At 45.0% G+C, this 24,395-nt stretch overlaps 1 protein-coding gene across 1 annotated transcript in view; it reads right to left on the reverse strand.

Moving 5' to 3' along the window:
- Window positions 1-24,395, reverse strand: part of LOC132402325 (ankyrin repeat and SOCS box protein 17-like) — a 42,422-nt gene that overhangs the window by 13,428 nt on the left and 4,599 nt on the right. The window contains exons 4-5 of the mRNA XM_059985203.1: window positions 19,438-19,611; window positions 14,359-14,638 (exon numbers count right to left, since the gene is read on the reverse strand). Of these exons, the coding sequence (XP_059841186.1) occupies window positions 14,359-14,638; window positions 19,438-19,611 (454 nt within the window). The remainder of the gene's footprint in view (window positions 1-14,358; window positions 14,639-19,437; window positions 19,612-24,395) is intronic.

Raw genomic sequence — 24,395 nt, forward strand, 5'->3', positions numbered from 1 at the left:
ATCTGGGAATTAAGCATTCCCTGGTACAAAGAGCAGATACTCAGGTTTAGAATAACTTGTACTTGCTGTAACTCGCCTATAACATCATAAAATATGTTTCACAGGAACGTATTTCAAATGAAATTTGACACTGCAGCCAATATTGGGTAAGGAGTGTTTTAAGGATAGAATTCTAGACCTCAGGACCTAGGGATGTAGAACATTGAGAAATACAGCACAAGAACAGGCTCTTCAGCCAACAGTGTTATGCCAAACTATTAAACTAATCTTTATGCCTGCACATGATGATTATCCCTTAATTCTCTACATCATCATGTTAATGTGATTCAAGAAATTGTAGACCGCTTCTCATTTGCTGCCACTCTTTTTGGCTTAAGAATCAATGTCTCCAAAACCGAACTTCTGTACCAGCCTCCTCCTCTGTGTAGTCCCAGTGAGACCCAACCACCAGTCATACTGCCAGGGTCCGGGACATCTCAGATTGGGTGCAAGCTATTCTTGAGAATGAGGGCATGAACCCAGATGTAGTGGTCCATGTAGGGACCAACGATGTAGGTAAGGTGAGTGAGGGGGTCATGCTTAGAGAGTTCAGGGAGTTAGGAGTGAAGCTGAAAGGCAGGACCTCCAGGGTGACAATCTCGGGATTGCTACCTGTGCCATGTGCGAGTGAGGTGAAGAATAGAATGATTATGCACATTAATACAAGGCTGAGAGCATGGTGCAGGAAGGAAGGGTTCAGGTTTTTGGATAATTGGTCTTTGTTCCAGGGACGTTGGGATCTGTTTCGAAGGGACGGTCTACATCTGAACTGGAAGGGTACTAACATTCTTGCAGGAATGTTTGCCAGTGCTGCTCGGGTGGGTTTAAACTAGATGTGCAGGGGGCAGGGATCCAGAATACGAGAGAAGATGATATGATGAAGGATAAGGGACAGGTGGGGAATACACGTTTCCCAAATATTGTGTAAAGGAGAAAGGTGAGACAGAACATGTGTTGGAAAAGTTACATGTACAGAGGGTTGGTCAGAAGGAGCATGGGGTTAAATGTGTAGGTTTGGGTGATCTTGAGAAGGTCATCAAAATTCAAGGTGCAATTAGCCCAATGGAAGTTCAAGAAGCTGGGTTAGGTACAATAGACAGTGTTTTAAGCAAAGAGAGGAGGAATGGGCTAAGAATTCTATACTTGAATGCGCGTAGTGTCAGAAATAAGACAGATGAGCTTGAAGCTCAGATGAAAATGGGGAACTACGATATTGTTGGGATAATGGAGACATGGCTGCAAGGGGATCAGGCCTGGGAATTGAGTGTACCAGGGTATACGTGCTATCGTAGAGACAGAAATATGGGAAGAGGGGGTGGGGTGGCCCTGTTGGTGAGGAATGAGATTCAGTCCTTAGCAAGGGGTGACTTAGGAACAGGGGAAGTAGAGTCTGTGTGGATTGAGCTGAGGAACAGTAAGGGTAAAAAGACCCTAATGGGTGTTGTGTACAGGCCCCAAACAGTAGCATGGATATTGGGTACAAGTTGATTGGGGAGTTAACATTGGCATGTGCTAAAGGTAATGCAGTCGTTATGGGAGATTTCAACATGCAGGTGAACTGGGAGAATCAGGTAGGTGCTGGACCCCAGGATAGGGAGTTTGTGGAGTGGCTAAGGGATGTATTTTTGGAACAGCTTGTCCTTGAGCCAACCAGGAACGAGGCTATTTTGGACTTGGTGATGTGTAATGAACAGGAATTGATAAGTGATCTTGAAGTAAAGGAGCCATTAGGAAGTAGTGATCATAACATGATAAGTTTTTATCTACAATTTGAGAGGGATAGGGGCAGATCAGAGGTGTCAGTGTTGCAATTAAATAAAGGAGACTACGGAGCCATGAGGGATGAGCTGGCCAAAGTTAAATGGGCAGATGCCCTGGCAGGAAAGACAGTGGATCAGCAGTGGCAGATATTCTTGGGGATAATACAAAAGATGCAAAAGCAGTTCATTCCAATGAGAAGGAAGGATTCAAAGAGGGGGAAGGGGCCACAGTGGTTGACAAAGGTAGTCAGAGATTGTATAGCATTAAAGAAAAAGAAGTATGACAGGGCTAAAATGAGTGGGAATACAGATGATTGGGAAAGTTTTAAGGAACAGCAGATCTTAACTAAAAAAGCAATACGGAGAGAAAAAAATCAGGTATGAGCTCAGTCTAGCCAGGAATATAAAAAGGGATAGCAAAAGCTTTTTTAGCTATGTGAAGAGAAAGAAGATAGTTAAGAACAATGTTGGCCCCTTGAAGAATGAATTGGGAGAAATTGTTATGGGAAAAGGGAAATGGCAACAGAATTTAATGCATACTTTAGATCTGTCTTCACCAGGGAGGACACAAGCAATCTCCCAGATGTATGGATGAGCCAGGGTCATAAGATATCAGAGGAATTGAAACAGATTGACATTAGGAAAGAAACTGTGATGAGTAGACTGGTAGGACTGAAGGCTAATAAATCCCCGGGTCCAGATGGTCTGCATCCGAGGGTTCTAAAAGAGGTGGCTCAGGAAATTGCGGATGCATTGGTAATCATTTTCCAGTGTTCCTTAGATTCAGGATCAGTTCCTGAAGATTGGAGAGTGGCTAATGTTATCCCACTTTTCAAGAAGGGAGGGAAGGAGAAAAAGGAGAACTATTGCCCTGTTAGCCTAATGTCAGTCGTGGGGAAGATGCTTGAGTCCATTATTAAGGACGAAATAGTGGCATATCTTGATGGCAGTAATAGGATTAGGCCGAGCCAGCATGGATTTACCAAGGGCAAATCATGCTTGACTAATCTGTTGGAGATTTTTGAGGGTGTAACAAGGATGTTAGACGAGGGTAAGCCAGTGGATGTAGTGTACCTAGATTTTCAGAAGGCATTCGATAAGGTGCCACATAGGAGATTGGTGAGTAAAATCAGAGCTCATGGCATTGGGGGCAGGGTTTCTACATGGATAGAAAACTGGTTGGCAGATAGAAAGCAAAGGGTAGCAGTGAATAGGTGTTTCTCGGACTGGCTGGAGGTGACTAGTGGGGTACCAGAGGGCTCTGTATTGGGACCACAGCTCTTTATGATTTATGTCAACGATTTAGATGAGGGCATTGAAAACTATATCAGCAAGTTTGCTGACAATACTAAACTGGGTGGCAGTGTGACATGCGAAGGGGACGTTAGGAGAATACAGGGAGACTTGGATAGGCTGGGTGAGTGGGCAGATACTTGGCAGATGTCATTCAATGTGAATAAATGTGAAGTTATCCACTTTGGAAGCAGGAACAAGAGGGCAGAGTATTGTCTGAACAGTGTAGAGTTAAGTAAGGGAGAAATGCAAAGAGACCTAGGAGTCCTAGATCATCAGTCAATGAAGATGAATGAGCAAGTGCAACAGGCAGTGAAGAGGGCAAATGGAATGTTGGCCTTTATTACAAGGGGAATTGAGTACAAGAGCAAGGATGTCCTTTTGCATTTGTACAGGGCCCTGGTGAGACCACACCTGGAATATTGTGTACAGTTTTGGTCTCCAGGTTTAAGGAAGGACATTCTGGCAATTGAGGAAGTGCAGCGTAGATTCACTAGGTTGATTCCTGGGATGGCAGGGCTGTCTTACGCTGAGAGATTGGAGAGATTGGGCTTGTACACACTGGAATTGAGGAGATTGAGAGGGGATCTGATTGAAACGTTTAAGATAATTAAAGGATTTGATAGGATTGAGGCAGGAAATATGTTCCAGATGTTGGGAGAGTCCAGTACCAGAGGGCATGGATTGAGAATAAGAGGTCAGTTATTTAAAACAGAGTTGAGGAAAAACTTCTTCTCCCAGAGAGTTGTGGAGGTGTGGAATGCACTGCCTTGGAAGACGGTGGAGGCCAATTCTCTGGATGCTTTCAAGAAGGAGCTAGATAGATATCTGATGGATAGGGGAATCAAGGGATATGGGGACAAGGCAGGGACTGGGTATTGATAGTGAATGATCAGCCATGATCTCAGAATGGCGGTGCAGACTCAAGGGGCCGAATGGTCTACTTCTGCACCTATTGTCTATTGTCTATATCGGTCAATGGGGTAGCGCTGAAATGTTCTGGCTCTTTCCCATACTTAGGAAGCTCTGTGACCAACACCAACTCATCAGATCTGGAAGATGAGAGGAGAATTCAATCAGCTACAAAAGTCTTTTGTGCTTTGCAGAAGCGACTTTGGTCTCGCCACAACATGAAAATGGCAACCAAGGTCAAAGTGTATAACTCAGCTGTTTTACCATCTCTGCTTTATTCAACTGAAACAATGACATTGTAGCGGAAGCACATCAAGAAATTGATCAGACACAACTCAGGCACTTATGCCAAATATCACACATCAAGTGGCAAGAGAGGGTACCAGATGTGGTGGTGCTCAAACGTACTGGGACAGTCAGCACAGAATCGCTCATCACAGCTTCTCAGCTGCATTAGACTGGTCATGTCACAAGAATGAGCGGTGATCGTTTACCCAAAGCTGCTTTCTATGGCGAGCTACATGAGGAAAGAGGAAGCATGGTGGTCAGAAGCTGCACTATAAAGATGAGTTCAAGCGCCGTATGAAGAGCACTGACATGAATGTCAACACCTGGGAGAAAGGTGCTTTGGACAGAAGAAATTGGCACTGCATTGTCAAGAAATCAATCCCAGCTATCAAGGAGAAAAGGCAGAAGAAATATGAAGCAGGTCATGAACGCAGACATTCGGTGCTAGACCAGTCAAATCACAAATGCAACCAATGTGGGAGACAGTGCCGATGTCGATCTATGCTGGTTTTGTGGCCCATAAACGCGCCTGCAGATACTAAACTCTCAGCACAGTCAACATTGAAATTGATAGACAGCCGAAGATGTAAATAATTAGCTATATTTGTCACATGTTCATTGCAACATGCAGTGAAATATGTCGTTTGCATCAAATCAAATCAGCAAGGATTGTGCTGAACAGCCTGCAAATATCACCATTCTTCTGGTGACAGCATACCATGCCCATGTCTCACTAACCCTAATCTGTACATCTTTGGAATCTGGAGTACCCAGAGGGACACAGTCCCTCCACGCATTGAGACTTCTCCACGCAGTCACGGGGAGAACATACAAGTTCCTTACGCACAGTGGTGGGAATTGAATCCCAATCTGTGTAAATGTGACAAATAAATCTAATGTAAATCTAAACTCCATCATTGGCATGCATAGATGCACCCGCCACTCTGGTTCTAACCAATGGTGACATTTCTTGTCCTGTGTCTTTTCTATGACCAAAGAACACTGCTGAACAGTATGGTATTTTCTTCACCTATTTATAGTATAATATTTTGTTTTATGTGCTGCGTGTGATATATGTCATGTGGGTACACCGTGCTCCAGAGGAATGTTGCTTCATTCAGTTGTATATATGCATAGTCAGAAGACATTAAAATTTAATTTGAACCCTGATCATACAGCTGGCACTGTAAAGCGTTGCATTGACTGTAATGCTACAGTGCCACCACTGAAAGCATCTAATATCAGGGCCTCTGGATGTCTCAGAATCAGGGAGCCTTCCCAAGATAAGAGCCTCTGAGAACCTGGGAAGTTTGGAGTCTATTTAAGAGCCTATCTCTGACATATCTACCACCAGGCACCCAGCATTTACTGTGTTAAAATAAAGCTTACATCACCCCTACCCACCTCTCTCTACTACTGAGTGCCTACTCTCTAGTACTAGATATTTCAAACTAATTTACTGGCTGTGTACTCTCTGTGTGTGGCCTCTGTCGGTCGTGGTCGACCATGGGTCCTGCGCCTCTGGTAGTCACTGGTTTGTCGAGCAGTGTCAACTGTGGCTATTGAGGCCGAACCTGGAACGGTAGGCTCTGCCACGGGTGCTGCACGTGTAGGGCGTCGTGGAATTGTTGTCCGCTGTGCTCTCCGTTTAGCTCTGCACTCCTCAAACTGACTCAGGATCACTCTTTCGCCTTGCACTAGGTGTTGCTGAAGAGTACCTCACCATTTGTTGCGGTCATCTGCTGTATCCTCCCAGCACTCTGTGTTGATTTTTAAGGCTTTCATGTCACGCTTGCAGAGGTCCCTCCAGGTGATGCTGAGGATGCGGCGAAGGCTGTGCAGGTGAAAACAATATATTGAGTCTTCTCTCCTGCTTGGAGTAGATGGTTCAAGTCTCGCTACTATACAGCAGGGTGTTGATAACGCTTGCAATGTGCACAGTCTTGGTCTTTGTTGTGAGTTTTGGATTCTCCCAGTCCCGCGAGGAGAGTCGAGTAAGGATCAATGTTGCTTTGCCGATAGGCCTATTGATTTCAGCATCGAGGGAGAGTGTCGCTAATGGTCGACCCCAATTATGTGTACTCGTGGACCACTTCTAGATTATAATTGTTGATGGTAATGACTGGTGTCTCCACTACGTTCTGGGCAAGGACATTTGTTTTCTTTAGGCTGATGGTAAGCCCGAAGTCCTTGCATGCCTTAGAGAAGCGGTCCATGAGAGTTTGTAATTGCTGTTTGGTGTGCAAGGTTATAGCAGCGTCATTGGCAAAGAGCATGTCACGTATTAAGATGTTTCACACCTTTGTTCTTGCTCTCAGGCACACAGGGTTGAACAGCTGCCCATCAGACCTGGTGTGCATGTAGATGTCTTCTGTCAATGTCTCGAACACGTGCTTCAATAGCAGAGAGAAGACGCTGAATAATGTTGGGGCCAACACGCATCCTAGTTTGACTCCACTACGAATAGCGAAGGGTTCTGATGAGCTGCCATCGTACTGAACAGTAGCCCTCATGTCATCATGGAATGACTTGATGATACTTTGGAGTTTCGGGGGACAGCCGATCTTGAGGAGAATCTGGAAGAGCCCATCCCTGCTGACAAGGTCGAATGCCTTGGTCAAGTCGATGAAAGCAACATAGAGGGGTTTCTGTTGTTCCTTGTACTTCTCCTGGAGTTGACGGAGTGAGCAAATCATGTTGACTGTTGACAGTTGACCTCCTTGCACGAAAACCACATTGGCACGTCTACAAACTCTGGCAGAATGAGTCTACCCTGTGTCCCAGAGTTACACGAGCAAAGACTTTGCCGACAGTACTCAGGAGGGAGATGATACCCCTGTAGTTGTTGCAGTCGCTCCTATCACCCTTGTTCTTGTACAAAGTGGACAATTTTGGGGTCATGCATATCCTGTGGTATGGCTCCTTCCTTCCAGCACTGATGGAGGACCCCATGTAAAGGCTGGACAAGTGAGCTCTTGCAGTGTTTGATCAGGTCTGGAGGAATCCCATCACTGCCAGGAGCTTTCCCCGGGGCCAGACTGTCAATTGCATTGCTGAGGTCCTCAATGGTTGGTTCAGAGTCTAGTTAATCCACAACTAACAAACTTCACCCCATCTAACCCCCTTGCTCTAGGAAGATGACAATCAATATTTGGGAAATTAAAATCTCCCACGATAACTCTGTTATTATTTCACCTTTCCAAAATCTGTCTCTCTATCTGCATCTCGATGTCACTGTTACTATTGGGTGGTCTATTAAAAAACACCCAGTAGTTATTGACCTCATTCTGTTCCTAACTTCCACAGAGACTCAGTACTGACAATTCCTCCATGATGTCATCCTTTTCTGCAGCTGTGACACTATCTCTGATCAGCAGTGCCAAGCCCCCACCTCTTTTGCCTCCCTCCCTGTCCTTTCTGAAACATCTAAAGCCTGGTACAGTTGGCCTTCCTTATCCATGGGGGATTGGTTCCGGGACTCCCCGCGGGTACCAAAATATGCGGATGCTCAAGTCCTTTATTTAACCTGTCTATTACAGTGGTCTTTAAGACCCAGCAGAACCCCGGACTTAATTTAACCTTTCTCAATGCGGGGGTCTTTAGGACCCGGCACAGCTCTGAATCCGCACAGTTTCTGTTCACGAAAATAATCATGATCACGATTGAAAATAAGGTGGAAGTGATAAAGCAATCGGAAAGAGGTAAAATGCCATCACTCATTGAAAAAGCGCTAGGCTACAGTTGGTCAACGATCAGTAGAATTTTAATGGAGAATGTGAAAGGCCCTGCCCCGATGAAAGCTACGATTATTACTAAGCAACGCAGTGGTTTAATTATTGAAATATGTATGTTTCTTAATTGTTTTATATGCATAGAAAGGTAAAATATATACTAAGAAAAACTTTTGACTAACTGACGCTAAATACCAGATGTACCTGTTCCGACTTCAAATCCCACTTAAAGACGGACTCAGGAACGGGACTCATTCATAACCCAGGGACTGTCTGGACTTTTAAATCATTTCTAGATTACTTATACCTAATACAATGTAAATGCTATATAAATAGTTGTTATACTGTATTGTTTAGGGAATAATGACAAGTAAAAATAGTCTGTACATGCTCAAACAATGAGTGCTGGAGAGAGAACTTCCAGGTTTTCCTGATCCGCGGATAAGGAGGGCTGACTGTACTCTAAATAACCATTCCTGCCCCTGAGCCATCCAAGTCTCTGTAATGGCCACAACATCATAGCTCCAAGTACTGATCCATGTTCTAAGCTCATCCACTTTGTTCATGATGCTTATTGCATTAAAATAGAGACATCTCAAACCATCAGTCTGAGCGCATCCCTTCTCTATCACCTGCCTATTCTCCATCTCATACTGCCTAGAATCTTCCTCTATTTGTGACAAGCCAACTGCCCCTTCCTCTGTCTCATCATGTTACGTCCTGGAAGAGTAGCTAAAGTGACAAGAACCCCCAAATTCGCCAGAATGCATAATGCCTTGGCCATCCAGGTGGATGCTCCCAATGATCAGGAAGAAGAGCGATGCTTACCCGCAGGAATGCTGGTGAGACCTGAACTGCAGAACTCCTCAGCTGTCTTCGCAAACAGGATGACAGTGATTATCAGGAACACCTCTGGAAGAGATGTTACCCTCAGATGCGGAATTCTAATTGCCCATCTTTTTCCTGTGACAGTCTAATTTAACGGGTAGATGGAAAGAGAAACAGTCTCCTGGATTGAAGAAGTTGACCTCAAAGTCATTCACCTTCGGTGACTCACCGATACCCGAGGAATGGAAAAGGAAATTAACTGAGAAGATGTTGGAACATGAAGACGTCCTTTTTACTGACGAGTTTGATGTTGGTTCCACCAAGAGTACTTGCTACACTATCAGAGTGATAGAGGACACACTTTTCCAAAAGAGGTCTTCCTGGTTTGCACCAGCGGAGATTGAAGATGTTCGGCAGCACCTGCTTAAAGTGAAGGAAGTTAAGTTCAGTCGTGTGATGGGGGCCTGAGCTGCTGGAAGGTATGAGTGATAGACGGGGTAGGCATCCTCCAGTAGACACATGAAGTGCCTAAGGCTGAAGAAGCTGATCAGAAGGTCTCAGAGAGTCAGAAAAGAGTGTTGCATCTATCCCAATAGTGAGATACATTATTTCCATTCACAAATGCTTTGGGGGTCCTGAAATCATGAATTTTTTTTGAAAACTATGTCATTAGTAATGGTTTAATAAGGCCTAAAATCATGAGGATGTTATTTTTTTTTGGTGGGGGGAGAGTAGAATGCCCTGCTTAAAATTTCTACTGCCTAGCTGTGGTGGTGGCATCCATTAGTCTCGTGAGACCATGGATCTGTTCCTGGAATGGTTTCCAGGGCGCAGGCCTGGGCAGGGTTTTATGGAAGACCAGCAGTTGCCCAAGCAGTAAGTCTCCCCTCTTCACAACACTGATGTTATCCAAGGGAAGGGCAAGGACTGATACAGCTTGGCAGCAGTGTCGTCACAGGAGTTGCTAGAACAAGGTTGAAAGCAACTTCGGACTACCTTAGGGACTCCAGCTCTGGATTTGGCCTCAGGGTTTACTCCCAAAGCCTTTCCCATGGGTGCATATGGCCGCAAGGCAGCAGACATTTGAAATCAAATTTCCCTCTCTTAGATGGACTGCCTTCTCAGGCTGACGAGCTCCATCTACTCGAAGCACTGGTTTTAAGGTGCCAGGGCCCGCCTTTGCCCCTTCTCCTGTCAGTAGAAACAGTTCCACCGGGCTTAGAGGCTAAGCCACACAAGAAGGCCAGGAGTTGGACTTAGTTGTCAGAGGCTATTTAAGGCGCATGCCATGAGGAGCACTTTTAGGTAGTGGGAGCTCATCCCCACTACCACTCCTCGGCTTGACAAACTTGCCTAGCTGTGAGGTAGTTTCTATTAGCAGTTTTCTGTAAAAGCAGTGTGCCATGCTGGAAAGTATGTTTTGACTTTGGCTAACATGAGGACCAATGTTGTCTAACTTGGGGATGTGAGGCAGCCAATGAGGAATGTGGGATGTGAGAGTATGTTCTAGAGAGCTGTGGGGAAGAGTTTTCTGAACGATGCTCGTCTGGTTTGGGGTCTTTTGGCAGGAGCTGTGAAGCGGATACAAGAGAAGGAGCCGCAGGACGCCGTTGGAAGGAGAGTGCTTTGTGCAGGTGAATGGCTCCAAAGAGGAAAGGCCAATACTGAGAGAGAGAGCCAGTTCGTTTGAGATGATATTCGAGGGGAGCTGGGAATGTGGCTGGTTTTTTCACGCAGACTGTGGGTCCAGTACGTGGGTAAAGGGATATACCCCTGACTACTCCAACGTATGAGCACATTGGACTGCTTTAACTCTAATCAGCCCTTTTAGTTTTCTTTTCTTGTAACTGTTTGTTAAAAGTTGAAATTTGGTAAAAAAAATAACAGCAACAGTACAATTTCCAACCTTCTCATTCGCAGAAAAAAAAGACAGCAACACATCCCACACCCGGCTTGCACAGAAAAAAAAAGCGATCAGCTCCTCACTCACAAAAAAGACCAGCAACAGTAGCATCAAAAACCCCCTTCCCCCATGGACCCACAAACAACTTACTGATCACCCACCCGCTAACTGGCCACAAGAAAGAAAACACTGAAAAACTGAAGGAGACTGGTATAAAGCACAGTCCAATCGCATCAATCTCAGAACATCAAACCATCCTTCCATGACTCATAACTCAGCATCTGAACGGTGACCTCTGTTAGGAGCAATCTCTGACCCTCTGGCCTCCATCTGGAGTGATTGCTGACAGGGTCCAAATGCCGTCACCCCAACAGCTGCCATCTGGAGTGATTGCTGACAGGGTCCAAATGCCGTCACCCCAACAGCTGCCACCTGGAGTGATCACTGACAGGGTCCAAATGCCGTCACCCCAACAGCTGCCACCTGGAGTGATCACTGACAGGGTCCAAATGCCGTCACCCCAACAGCTGCCATCTGGAGTGATTGCTGACAGGGTCCAAATGCCGTCACCCCAACAGCTGCCACCTGGAGTGATCACTGACAGGGTCCAAATGCCGTCACCCCAACAGCTGCCATCTGGAGTGATCGCTGACAGGGTCCAAATGCCGTCACCCCAACAGCTGCCACCTGGAGTGATCACTGACAGGGTCCAAATGCCGTCACCCCAACAGCTGCCACCTGGAGTGATCACTGACAGGGTCCAAATGCCGTCACCCCAACAGCTTCCACCTGGAGTGATCACTGACAGGGTCCAAATGCCGTCACCCCAACAGCTTCCACCTGGAGTGATCACTGACAGGGTCTGAACACTGTCGTCCCAATGGCCTCCACCCGGAGTGATCACTGACAGGGTCTGAACACTGTCGTCCCAATGGCCTCCACCCGGAGTGATCACTGACAGGGTCTGAACACTGTCGTCCCAATGGCCTCCACCCGGAGTGATCACTGACAGGGTCTGAACACTGTCGTCCCAATGGCCTCCACCCGGAGTGATCACTGACAGGGTCTGAACACTGTCGTCCCGATGGCCTCCATCTGGAGTGATCACTGACAGGGTCCAAATGCCGTCACCCCAACAGCTTCCACCTGGAGTGATCACTGACAGGGTCTGAACACTGTCGTCCCGATGGCCTATGTCCGGGCCTGAATGCCATCATCCCGACAGCCTCCATTGGGAGTGTTTGCTGACCGGGTCTGAACACCTTCACCTCAATGCTTCAATCTTCCTCATCACTCCGAGATGGAGTAATTCATCACCTCACTTAGGTTTTTCCAGGAGTCAGCCTGCGTTCTCGGTCCTTTCTCGGATTCTCATCTCTGATCTCTATGAGGCAGCTCTCCAGACATAGCCGTGCTGGATTCTTCGATAAAGATCAAAACTGTACATCACATGCACCAACAGTTTCCATAACACAAATAATACAAAAGGAACAACCAGAAGATGTAGAAAAAGTGAAGTAATTTTAAAATTTGCTATCTGGAAGATGTCACCTGAGGAATCGTTCGCTGTTGCCTTCCTGACTTTCTACATAATTTAATGCTGGTGTACGATGTCATTTCTGGGCTACTGATGACTGTATATGGGCAGTATTTTCACAGCATTCGCTCAATTTGGGGTTTCTTTAATCGAAACATCACGATGTTCCTGTTTGGGTGAACCCCAAATCGTACCAACCCTAGACATATAATATGGCCTTCTCACTGCTGAGTTGCATGGCTGTTTGCAGAGTTAGCTAACGAACCAAGTCTGTTTAGCCCCGTTGAGAGGGTTACACTATCAGGTCTCACCTCAAACCTCTTGCTCCAGAGAAAACCACTACTCATTAGGGACTTTTAAGAAACGCTTGTATAGGCACATGGATGATAAAATGAAAGGTTATGTAGGAGAGAAGGGTTATAATAATCTTGCAGCAGATTTAAAGGTCAGAACAATACTGTGGGCCAAAGGACCTATACTCAGCTGTAGTGTTCTATGTCAAAAAGAAATTGGTCAGGTACCTGAACAGGAAAATCTTAGTGGGGTATGGGCCAAATGCATGCCAATGAAACCAGCAAAGGAAGAAATCTTCATCAGTATGGAAGACCGTAAGACACTGGAGCACTGGAGATAGGCCATTCGGCCTATCAAGTCTGCTCCGCCATCCCATCATAACTGACTTACTATCCCTCTCAACCTCATTCTCCTGCCTTCTCCCCTTAACCTTTGACACCTGACTAATGTAGAAACTATCAACCTATGCTTTAAATATACTCAATGACTTGGCCACCACAGTCATCTGTGTCAGTGACTTCTGCAGATGCTCTAAGAAATTCCTTCTCATCTCTAATCTAAATGAACTTCTCTCTATTAAGAGGCTGTGCCCTCTGGTCCTAGACTGTGGGAAACATCTTCTCCGCATACAGTCTATGTAGGCCTTTCAATATGCAATAGGTTCCAATAAATTCCCCCCTCATTCAAAACTCTAGTGAGTACAGGCCCAGAGATATTAAATGCTCCTCATGCATTAATCCTTTCATTCTCAGAGTCATTCTTTTGAACCTCCTCTTGACTCACTCTAACACCAGAAAGGGTCCAAAATTGCTCACAGTACTCTCAAGTGCAATCTGACCAATGCATTATAAAGCCCCAGCATTACGTCCTTGCTTTTATATTTTAACCCTCTTGAAATCAACGCTAACGTTGTTCTTGTCTTCCTCACCACCTGCAAGTTAACCTCTAGGGGATCCTGCATGAGGACTCCCAAATCCCCTTGCACTTATGATTTTTCAATTTTCTCCCAATTTAGAAAATAGTTTACACCTTTATTCCTTTTACAAACATGTATGACCATACACTTCCCTGCATTATTTTTTTTTTATCTGCCAATTCTCTGTCCATTCTCCCAATCTGTCCCAGTCCTTTTGCATACCCCATTTCCTCAACACTACCTCCTGTCCTTGTGCAAATTTGGCCACAAAGTCAAAAATTCTGTCATCAAAATCATTGACATATAATGTGAGAAGAAGTGGTCCTAATGCTAACCCCTGCGAACCAACACTGGCAGCCAACTAGAATAGACTCCCTTTATTACTACTCTTTGCCTCCTGCCACTCAGCCAATCTTCTCTCTGTGCAAGTAGCTTTCCTGTAATAACACGGGGCCCTGTTCCGAAGCCTCATGCATGGCACTTTGTCAAAGGCCTTCCAAAAATCCAAGTAAGCAACAACCACTGACTCGTCTGGAGCCAAGGCAAAGGGCTTTTTTCTGTGACAGAAATGAAAAAGCAAAATAACCCCAGCAATTACAGTGCTCTGTAAGACTAACGTGATGAGAGAGTGTGGGATTATGAAAACAGGCTGAGAACTGCACCAGGGCTACAAGTTGCTGCCAGATGAACTGCATCGGCTCAGAAGCTCATCACCTGGGTGCAAATAGAGAAGGGAACACCCAGAAAGAATTAAAATAAAGTGGAGGCTTTGAAGCACAAGGTTGTTGCACCACTTAAAATAATTCATATAGTTAGCACATCTTTGATCATCTTGCACAGCTGAAGGGTGAACCTACCTTAATCTCTGTGACATGTATGCAACACATCACTCTCATGCATAAAGCAAGACATTGTTTTGCCTCCTCTACTTTTTCTGTGTACTGATGGTCATTGCCTCTAGCAACAGGTATTGGATAGAAGAGGATGATGAGGACTGTGCACATGGGTCTATGCTCCCTCTCAAGTATCCCATACTGTAGTAAAGTCTTCAGAATGCCTGATTGCCTGCTTTGAGCTACATAGTGTAAGGGGGTCACACCTCTCAGTGGCTTTGGATTGTACACTGGTGTGAAGGATCTGAAATGCAAACAGAGAATATACAAATAAACACAAGAAACTTTGCAGATGCTTCAAATCCAAAGCAACATACACAAAATGCAGAGGAACTCAGCAGGTCAGGTAGTATCAATGGAGAGGAATGAAGAATCAATGTTTCAGATATTGAAGGCATAGACAGAGTGGATGTGGAGAGGAGATTTCCTGTAGTGAGGGCACAGCCTCAGAATAGCAGGACATCCATTTAGAACAGAGGTGAGGAGGAATTCACTATAGGGTAGTGAATCCGTGAAATTCATTGCCACAGAAGGCTGTGTAGGCCAAGTCATTGAGTATATTTAAAGACGAGGTTAATAGGTTCTTGATTAGTCATGGCTCAAAGGTTATAGGAAGAAGTCAGGTGAATGGAGTTGGGAGAGATAAGTCAGTCTTGATGGAATGGCAGAGCAAACTCGATGGGACAAATAGCCTAATTCTGCTCTTATGTATTACTGTTGACTTTTCAGGCCAGATCCCTTCATTGGGACTCATCAAGTCTTGGCCCAAAATGTCAACTCTTTATTTATTTTCATAGATGCTGCCTGACCAGCTGGGTTTAACCAGCATTTTGTACAGGGAATTCAGAAACTTAATCAGCCTCTGAGCCAAGTGATTATTTCATCATATTTAAATGGTGCACTTTATTTTAATGTGCAAGTCCTAAGAGAACAAAATCACAAATTACTATTGTTTTAGTCCATTAATTATGGTGATAATGGTGCCTGATATTTTCTTCTAAAGTTATCTTCTGTTTAATATGCCCTAAAGGAGTGTTCCTTTGAATCAGATTTTGTTTCTTTAGTCATGGCCAATTGACCATGAATTTCCAGTATGTGATAACAGTTCACATTTCTGTAAAGTACAGTAACAGCTGCCAGACACTCATTAGTTCTGTTCAGCCCACATCCCTTCACTGTTTTCAGACAGTTTTATCCAATTCACTTTAAGGACAGTTGCAACGCTAAAACAGGCAGTGCTTTAAAAAATCACAGTAATGTGAAAACCTTTTAATGTAAGACCATAAAACATTGGAGCAGAATTAGTCCATTTGGCCTAGAGTCTGTTCTGCCATTCTATCATGACTGATTAATTATCCCTATGAACTCCATTCTCCTGCCTTCTCCCCATAACTTTTGACACCCTGACTGATTAGAAACCTATCAACTTGTTTTAAATATACCCAATGATCTATACTGGTCCTCTTGAAGAACATATAAAGTCCATGCCTTCCTTTTTCTTTCTCCTCTGATAGTGCAGCACTCCAGGGTACTTTACTTTAGTGTGTCACACCAGTCAGCCAGCATGTCTGGAGCATGGTGTCAGGATTGGTCTCCTTTCAGATTAACCGGGTCACGATATAAACGTTCCTGACTCAACCCTTGTTTTTTTTAAACTAGGCCGAGTGGCTAGCTTAACGCTCAACCTGGCACGGATGGAAAGCGTGCTCAGGGGTGCCTGACTTGGATTCGAACTCGGGAGCCTTCACTCATGCTGATGCTATTGCGGTACTGCCCTTCCTACAGCGTGGCCCTCACTCAATTGTGCTCGTCCCGCAGCATGAGCCTCCCAGAGTGACTCTCCCTTGGTAATGCCTGTCCCACAGTATAACCTCCCTCAGTACTGCCCCCCCCCCCCAGTGTGACCATAAGACATAGGAGCAGATTTAGGCCATTGAGTCTGCTCTGCCATTTCATCATGGCTGATTCATTTTTTCTGTCAATCCTAATGTCCTGCCTTCTCCCTGTATTTCTTCACACCCTGACTAGTGAAGAATCTATCTACCTTAAATATACCCAATGTTTTGCCAAGTACTATCAATCCCACAGTGTGACCCTGCCTCAGAACTGTCCCTCCATCAGAATTGCCTTCCTGCCAACACTGTATACCTGACACAAAACTGCCCTTCTCGGTATTGTGACATAACAGTTGGCATTAAGCAGTACCTCATAATAATAATCATAAAGAGAAGCCACAGATGGGGAAGATGCTGAGGGCAACAGATGGAGGTTTATCTGCAACTTCCGGAGGTGAGTTCCACAATTACTCAGAAGGAAATGATCACCAGCGCGAGAGAGAGCAGATGTGTATGACTAACAGAAAGCTCTTTATAAGGGTAAGGAGAGTTACTATAGAATGAGAGGTGTTTTCTTGTGCTGCTTTGCTTTTGGTTTACTCTCCATTTAAACAATTCTGAGGAGGAACTATTCAAAGATTACCCTACCTCCTCCCAAACTACCACGGAATCAGCTTGGGCTGGTGGTTTAACACACAGACCAGTTAGAACTGATTCACAAAAATAAACTGAAGAGTTCAGTCCAGAACACAGAACAGTAGAGCACAGAATCAACACAAGAAATTCTGCAGATGCTGGAAATCTAGAGGAACAAGCACAGAATGCCTTAGGATCTCAGCAGCCCAGGCAGCATCCACGGAGAGAAGTGAACAGGATGTTTTCGGCTGGGACCTTTCATCAGGACTGTTACAGGTCCTTATAATGTTCTCTAAGATCAATCTATGGATTCGTTCCCACATAGCTCTCCACTTTTCTTTCATCCATGTGTCTATTGCCTCTTAAATGTCCCTAATGTGTCTGCCTCTACCATCAACCCAGCAGCAGATTCCACTCGTCACCCACTCTCTGTGTAAAAAAAAATTACCACTGACATCCCCCCCATACTTTCCTAAGTTCACCTTAGAGTTATGCCTCCTTATATTAGCCATTTTCCACCTGGGAATAGGTCTCTGGATGTCCACTTAATCTACAGGAGGTAGTAAAAACAAGAGGAACTCCACCCCTTTCATAGAACTTCAAACGCAGAAGAAAGAGAGCACAGTACAGGCACTTCAGCCTATCATGTTAACCTACTCCAACATCAACATAACACTGCGCTCCTACATACAGTACTTTTCAAACTGGAAGTCAAAGCAAAAAGCTTCCTTCTCAGCTGCAGAATAAATTGTGGACCCACTCTCCCATGTCAGAGCCTTTAACGTAGGTTTTTCATTACATTGATTGGACTCTCAAAGAAACAGCTAAAATGCATCATTATTTTTATATGTCCCAGATTATGAGATTTCGAGCGCCACGTTAACTCTGCAGTTAGCGTGACACTATCACATTCGACTTGTCGCAGTTAAATTCTGGTGTCTGTGAAGGGCCTGTATGCCTTCCCCATGACTGTGTGAGTTTCCTCCCGAAATCCAAGAATGTAACTTTAGATGGTCATTGTAAAGTGTCCTGCAATTAGGCTGGGTTAAATCAGTGGATTGCTCTTCAGTGTCACTCGTTGGGCCAGAAGGCCTACCGATGCTGTATTTCTAAAATAAAAATTAGAAATTTTCCAACAGCAACTCACCTTAAGGTATGAAACAGTCTAGGGATTTTAAGTACATTACAACAAATTGCATTATGGGAGGGAAGATATTAAATGATGTGGCAAAAAATAGAATTAAAATGAAAAACTTGGCTGAAAATGGGATTGTCGAAGGAAGTGGTGGGTGTGGCTAATAGTTCATGCCTCTTGTCAGGAGGCTGAATATCCACATCAGTGAGCCCAACAGAAAAATGTCAGCTACCATATACAGTATCTGGTTTTGAGTGAGTGCTCTTTGTGGAAACATGACCAAACAAGCAGTACAGAGAAGTTTGAGCAAACACTGTTAGGGCTGGCAAAGTAGTGTAGCAGTTAGTGTAACACTACTACTGCCATTTCTAGCCCTGTAAGGGGTTTGTACGTTCTTGAATCTGTGTGGGGTTTCTTGCAAGTGCTCCAGTTTCCTCCCACATTTCAAAGCCTTATGAGTTAGTGAGTTGTGGCCATGCTGTGTTGGTGCTGGAAATATGGTGACGCTTGTGGGCTGCCTCCAGCACATCCTCAGACCGTGTTGGTCATTGACACAAATGATGCTTTTCACTGTACGCTCCCGTTACCATAACAGGAATAGATTTTCTCATCCTTATCCACCACCCCACAAGCCTCTGCATCCAGCACAAAATTCTCTGCAACTTCCACCACTAACCACATCTTTCCCTTCCCCCTGCTCTCCACCTTCCACAGGGATCGCTCTATCCTTGACTCCCCTGTCCACTCATCCACCCCTACTGAGCTCCTTCCTGGCACTTATCCCTACAACTGACCCTTCACCTGTAAATCTATCGGTGTATTTGGTGCCCCCAGTGCAACTTCCTCTGTATTGGCTGGACCTGATATAGATTGGGTAACTGCATCATTGATCTCATTCATTCCATCCACCTCAATAGGCATTCCACATGGTGACCATTTCAATTTGACTTCCCTTTCCCATTCCAACATGTCTGCCCATGGCCTCCTCTAATGTCACACTGAGGCCACACTCAGGTTGGCAAAGCAACATTTCAGATTCCATCTGAGTACATTCCAACCTAATGGCACAAACATCGATTTCTTTAACTTTCTGGTAATTACTTCCCCTTCCCCTTTTCCATTCCCTACTTTGTCTCCCCTGTCACCCCTTCTCTTCTCCTCACTTGTCTATCACCTTCCTCTGGTGCCTCCCAGCCTCTCACTTCATTCCCCTGCCACGGGAATGTTACAATATCAGAAAGGCAGTTTATATCTGTCATAGTGAGGGAGCACGACACTGTCGTTAACCCAGCTTTTTGCATGAAGTCTTGGGTAACCCTAGGCAATTTCTAAGCTGTTCGCAACAGCTTTGTGAGCCAAAGGGCCTGTATTGTGCTATAAATTTTCCATGCTACTAAACCTGGCCCTTCATGATCTTAAAATAGTCCAGTGAATTACCTGCAGATTAGTGCCAAATAGTTGTTGCTGTCTCCCAGATAGTTGATGGTCCTCTCCAGCAGTATGTGCACGAGTGGTATACTGACCTTACGGGCGAACAGCCAGTAGAGGATGGTGTTGATGCAGATCTCCGTGAACTCCTGATAGAACACTGAGCACCGTTTGTTACCAGTGCTGTGGATGAATGCAATGTAGTCAGAGAGGAGGGAATCAAATCCCAGGGTATCAATATGCCGGAGGACCTGTGACAGTGAATAGTAAACGAGTGGCTCCCACTGGTGATACACTGGATCTAGTAACCTTCTGGTTGCCACTTTCTCCAGAAGTTCCACAAACAGAGATGGTGGTGTGTCCAGTTCTTTAGAGCACCTCTCAGTTTTGTTCAGCATGCCCCCAGGACAATGGCAGAAAGTAGTATTGTAGCTCCAACTATCCCCTTACAGTAGGTCACATCTCCTAAAGGTCTCACAGAAATTGTGACATCTTCCCTTTGTTACATAACATAGCCTATTAGGTCACAGAAAAAATATCATCAAACATGAAGAGCCTTCATGGAGGAGACTGAGCAAAAAATGCTTCTAGTTGAGTAGCCTATCCTTCCTTTTCTCCCATGGTCCATGTTCCTCTCGTATCAGATTCCTTCTTCTTCAGACCTTTAGCTTTTCCATCTATCACCTCCCAGTTTCTCAGCTTCATTCCCCACTCCCTCAACCTATCACCTTCCAGCCTGCCTTCCATCCTCTCTCCTTATCTTCTCAGTCTGGCTTCTTCCCCCATCCTTTCCAATCCCAATGAAAGGTCTTGGGCCAAAACGTTGACTGTTCATTCACTTCTGTAGATACTGCCCAACCTGCTGAGTTCCTCCAGCAGTATGTGTGTGTTGCTCTGGATTTCTAGCATCTGCAGATTCTTGTGTGTTCTATTTCTGGAGGGAGCCTTGAATGCAAGAGGGATAGTATGTTCTCTAAAAGAAATGTCCTTTCCCAGAGAATGTGAAACTCTGTCCTAGATGGCATTATTTATTTATTTATTTAGTGGCACAATACAGTTAGGCCCTTCCAGCCCTTTGAGCTGCACCACTAGCAACCCCCCCCCCCCAACACCCGATTTAACTCCAACTACTAACCAAAATGTCTTTAGTACATGGGAGGAAACCAGAGTATCCGATGGAAATTTATGCATTCATGGGGAGGGTGTCTAGAGTCCTGACAGATTACTTTGGATTTGAACTTGTTGATGCTTGTAACAGGAAGCTAGATTAACATAGAGAGAGAAGAAACACTGACAATTGGGAAAATGGAGTGGAGGATGGGACGTACATGGATTGGAGGACTTGAGGTAGAAGGAGAGAAATAGATAGGTTGGGATACTTCTCCTGGGAGTGTAGGAGGTTGAGGAGTGACCTTATGGAGGGGAAGGATAGGGTAAATGGTCAGTCTTTCTCCCCCCCCCCCCACCCCATGTGTAGGAGAGTCTAGAGCTAGAGGGTGCAGGTTTAAATTGAGAGGGGAAGATGTAAACGGGGCCTGAGGGGTAGGTTTTTCACCCAGAGGGTGGTGAGTATGTGAAATGAGCCACCAAAGGAAGTGGTTGAGGCAAGTACAATTACACCATTTAAAGACATTTGGACAGGTAGAGGATAGGAAAGGTTTATAGGGATACAGGCAGATGGTACCAGCTCAAGTAGGCAAATTGGCTGGTGTAAAACGTAGGTAGTTAATACCAACACTTAATAAAAATTGCAACAGAGCTGATGGCTAGCTTGCATATTTCTGTGCAATTCTACAAAAGCCTTTTCATATCTACCCTGAGAGATCTTGGTTTGGTATTCAACAATAGACAATAAACAATAGGTGCAGAAGTAGACTATTCGGCCCCTCGAGTCTTCTCTCTGCTATTGAAGCACGTGTTCGAGACATTGACAGAAGACATCTACATGCACACCAGGTCTGATGGGCAGCTGTTCAACCCTGTGTGCCTGAGAGCAAGAACAAAGGTGTGAAACATCTTAATACGTGACATGCTCTTTGCCAATGACGCTGCTATAACCTTGCACACCAAACAGCAATTACAAACTCTCATGGACCGCTTCTCTAAGGCATGCAAGGACTTCGGGCTTACCATCAGCCTAAAGAAAACAAATGTCCTTGCCCAGAACGTAGTGGAGACACCAGTCATTACCATCAACAATTATAATCTAGAAGTGGTCCACGAGTACACATAATTGGGGTCGACCATTAGCGACACTCTCCCTCGATGCTGAAATCAATAGGCCTATCGGCAAAGCAACATTGATCCTTACTCGACTCTCCTCGTGGGACTGGGAGAATCCAAAACTCACAACAAAGACCAAGACTGTGCACATTGCAAGCGTTATCAACACCCTGCTGTATAGTAGCGAGACTTGAACCATCTACTCCAAGCAGGAGAGAAGACTCAATATATTGTTTTCACCTGCACAGCCTTCGCCGCATCCTCAGCATCACCTGGAGGGACCTCTGCAAGCGTGACATGAAAGCCTTAAAAATCAACACAGAGTGCTGGGAGGATACAGCAGATGACCGCAACAAATGGTGAGGTACTCTTCAGCAACACCTAGTGCAAGGCGAAAGAGTGATCCTGAGTCAGTTTGAGGAGTGCAGAGCTAAACGGAGAGCACAGCGGACAACAATTCCACGACGCCCTACACGTGCAGCACCCGTGGCAGAGCCTACCGTTCCAGGTTCGGCCTCAATAGCCACAGTTGACACTGCTCGACAAACCAGTGACTACCAGAGGCGCAGGACCCATGGTCGACCACGACCGACAGAGGCCACACACAGAGAGTACACAGCCAGTAAATTAGTTTGAAATATCTAGTACTAGAGAGTAGGCACTCAGTAGTAGAGAGAGGTGGGTAGGGGTGATGTAAGCTTTATTTTAACACAGTAAATGCTGGGTGCCTGGTGGTAGATATGTCAGAGATAGGCTCTTAAATAGACTCCAAACTTCCCAGGTTCTCAGAGGCTCTTATCTTGGGAAGGCTCCCTGATTCTGAGACATCCAGAGGCCCTGATATTAGATGCTTTCAGTGGTGGCACTGTAGCATTACAGTCAATGCAACGCTTTACAGTGCCAGCTGTATGATCAGGGTTCAAATTAAATTTTAATGTCTTCTGACTATGCATATATACAACTGAATGAAGCAACATTCCTCTGGAGCACGGTGTACCCACATGACATATATCACACGCAGCACATAAAACAAAATATTATACTATAAATAGGTGAAGAAAATACCATACTGTTCAGCAGTGTTCTTTGGTCATAGAAAAGACACAGGACAAGAAATGTCACCATTGGTTAGAACCAGAGTGGCGGGTGCATCTATGCATGCCAATGATGGAGTTTAGATTTACATTAGATTTATTTGTCACATTTACACAGATTGGGATTCAATTCCCACCACTGTGCGTAAGGAACTTGTATGTTCTCCCCGTGACTGCGTGGAGAAGTCTCAATGCGTGGAGGGACTGTGTCCCTCTGGGTACTCCAGATTCCAAAGATGTACAGGTTAGGGTTAGTGAGACATGGGCATGGTATGCTGTCACCAGAAGAATGGTGATATTTGCAGGCTGTTCAGCACAATCCTTGCTGATTTGATTTGATGCAAACGACATATTTCACTGCATGTTGCAATGAACATGTGACAAATATAGCTAATTATTTACATCTTCGGCTGTCTATCAATTTCAATGTTGACTGTGCTGAGAGTTTAGTATCTGCAGGCGCGTTTATGGGCCACAAAACCAGCATAGATCGACATCGGCACTGTCTCCCACATTGGTTGCATTTGTGATTTGACTGGTCTAGCACCGAATGTCTGCGTTCATGACCTGCTTCATATTTCTTCTGCCTTTTCTCCTTGATAGCTGGGATTGATTTCTTGACAATGCAGTGCCAATTTCTTCTGTCCAAAGCACCTTTCTCCCAGGTGTTGACATTCATGTCAGTGCTCTTCATACGGCGCTTGAACTCATCTTTATAGTGCAGCTTCTGACCACCATGCTTCCTCTTTCCTCATGTAGCTCGCCATAGAAAGCAGCTTTGGGTAAACGATCACCGCTCATTCTTGTGACATGACCAGTCTAATGCAGCTGAGAAGCTGTGATGAGCGATTCTGTGCTGACTGTCCCAGTACGTTTGAGCACCACCACATCTGGTACCCTCTCTTGCCACTTGATGTGTGATATTTGGCATAAGTGCCTGAGTTGTGTCTGATCAATTTCTTGATGTGCTTCCGCTACAATGTCATTGTTTCAGTTGAATAAAGCAGAGATGGTAAAACAGCTGAGTTATACACTTTGACCTTGGTTGCCATTTTCATGTTGTGGCGAGACCAAAGTCGCTTCTGCAAAGCACAAAAGACTTTTGTAGCTGATTGAATTCTCCTCTCATCTTCCAGATCTGATGAGTTGGTGTTGGTCACAGAGCTTCCTAAGTATGGGAAAGAGTCAGAACATTTCAGCGCTACCCCATTGACCGATATAGACAATAGACAATAGGTGCAGAAGTAGACCATTCGGCCCCTTGAGTCTGCACCGCCATTCTGAGATCATGGCTGATCATTCACTATCAATACCCAGTCCCTGCCTTGTCCCCATATCCCTTGATTCCCCTATCCATCAGATATCTATCTAGCTCCTTCTTGAAAGCATCCAGAGAATTGGCCTCCACCGTCTTCCAAGGCAGTGCATTCCACACCTCCACAACTCTCTGGGAGAAGAAGCTCTTCCTCAACTCTGTTTTAAATAACTGACCTCTTATTCTCAATCCATGCCCTCTGGTACTGGACTCTCCCAACATCTGGAACATATTTCCTGCCTCAATCCTATCAAATCCTTTAATTATCTTAAACGTTTCAATCAGATCCCCTCTCAATCTCCTCAATTCCAGTGTGTACAAGCCCAATCTCTCCA

This window comes from Hypanus sabinus, chromosome 11 (genome assembly GCF_030144855.1).
Source record: "Hypanus sabinus isolate sHypSab1 chromosome 11, sHypSab1.hap1, whole genome shotgun sequence".
NCBI lineage: Eukaryota > Metazoa > Chordata > Chondrichthyes > Myliobatiformes > Dasyatidae > Hypanus > Hypanus sabinus.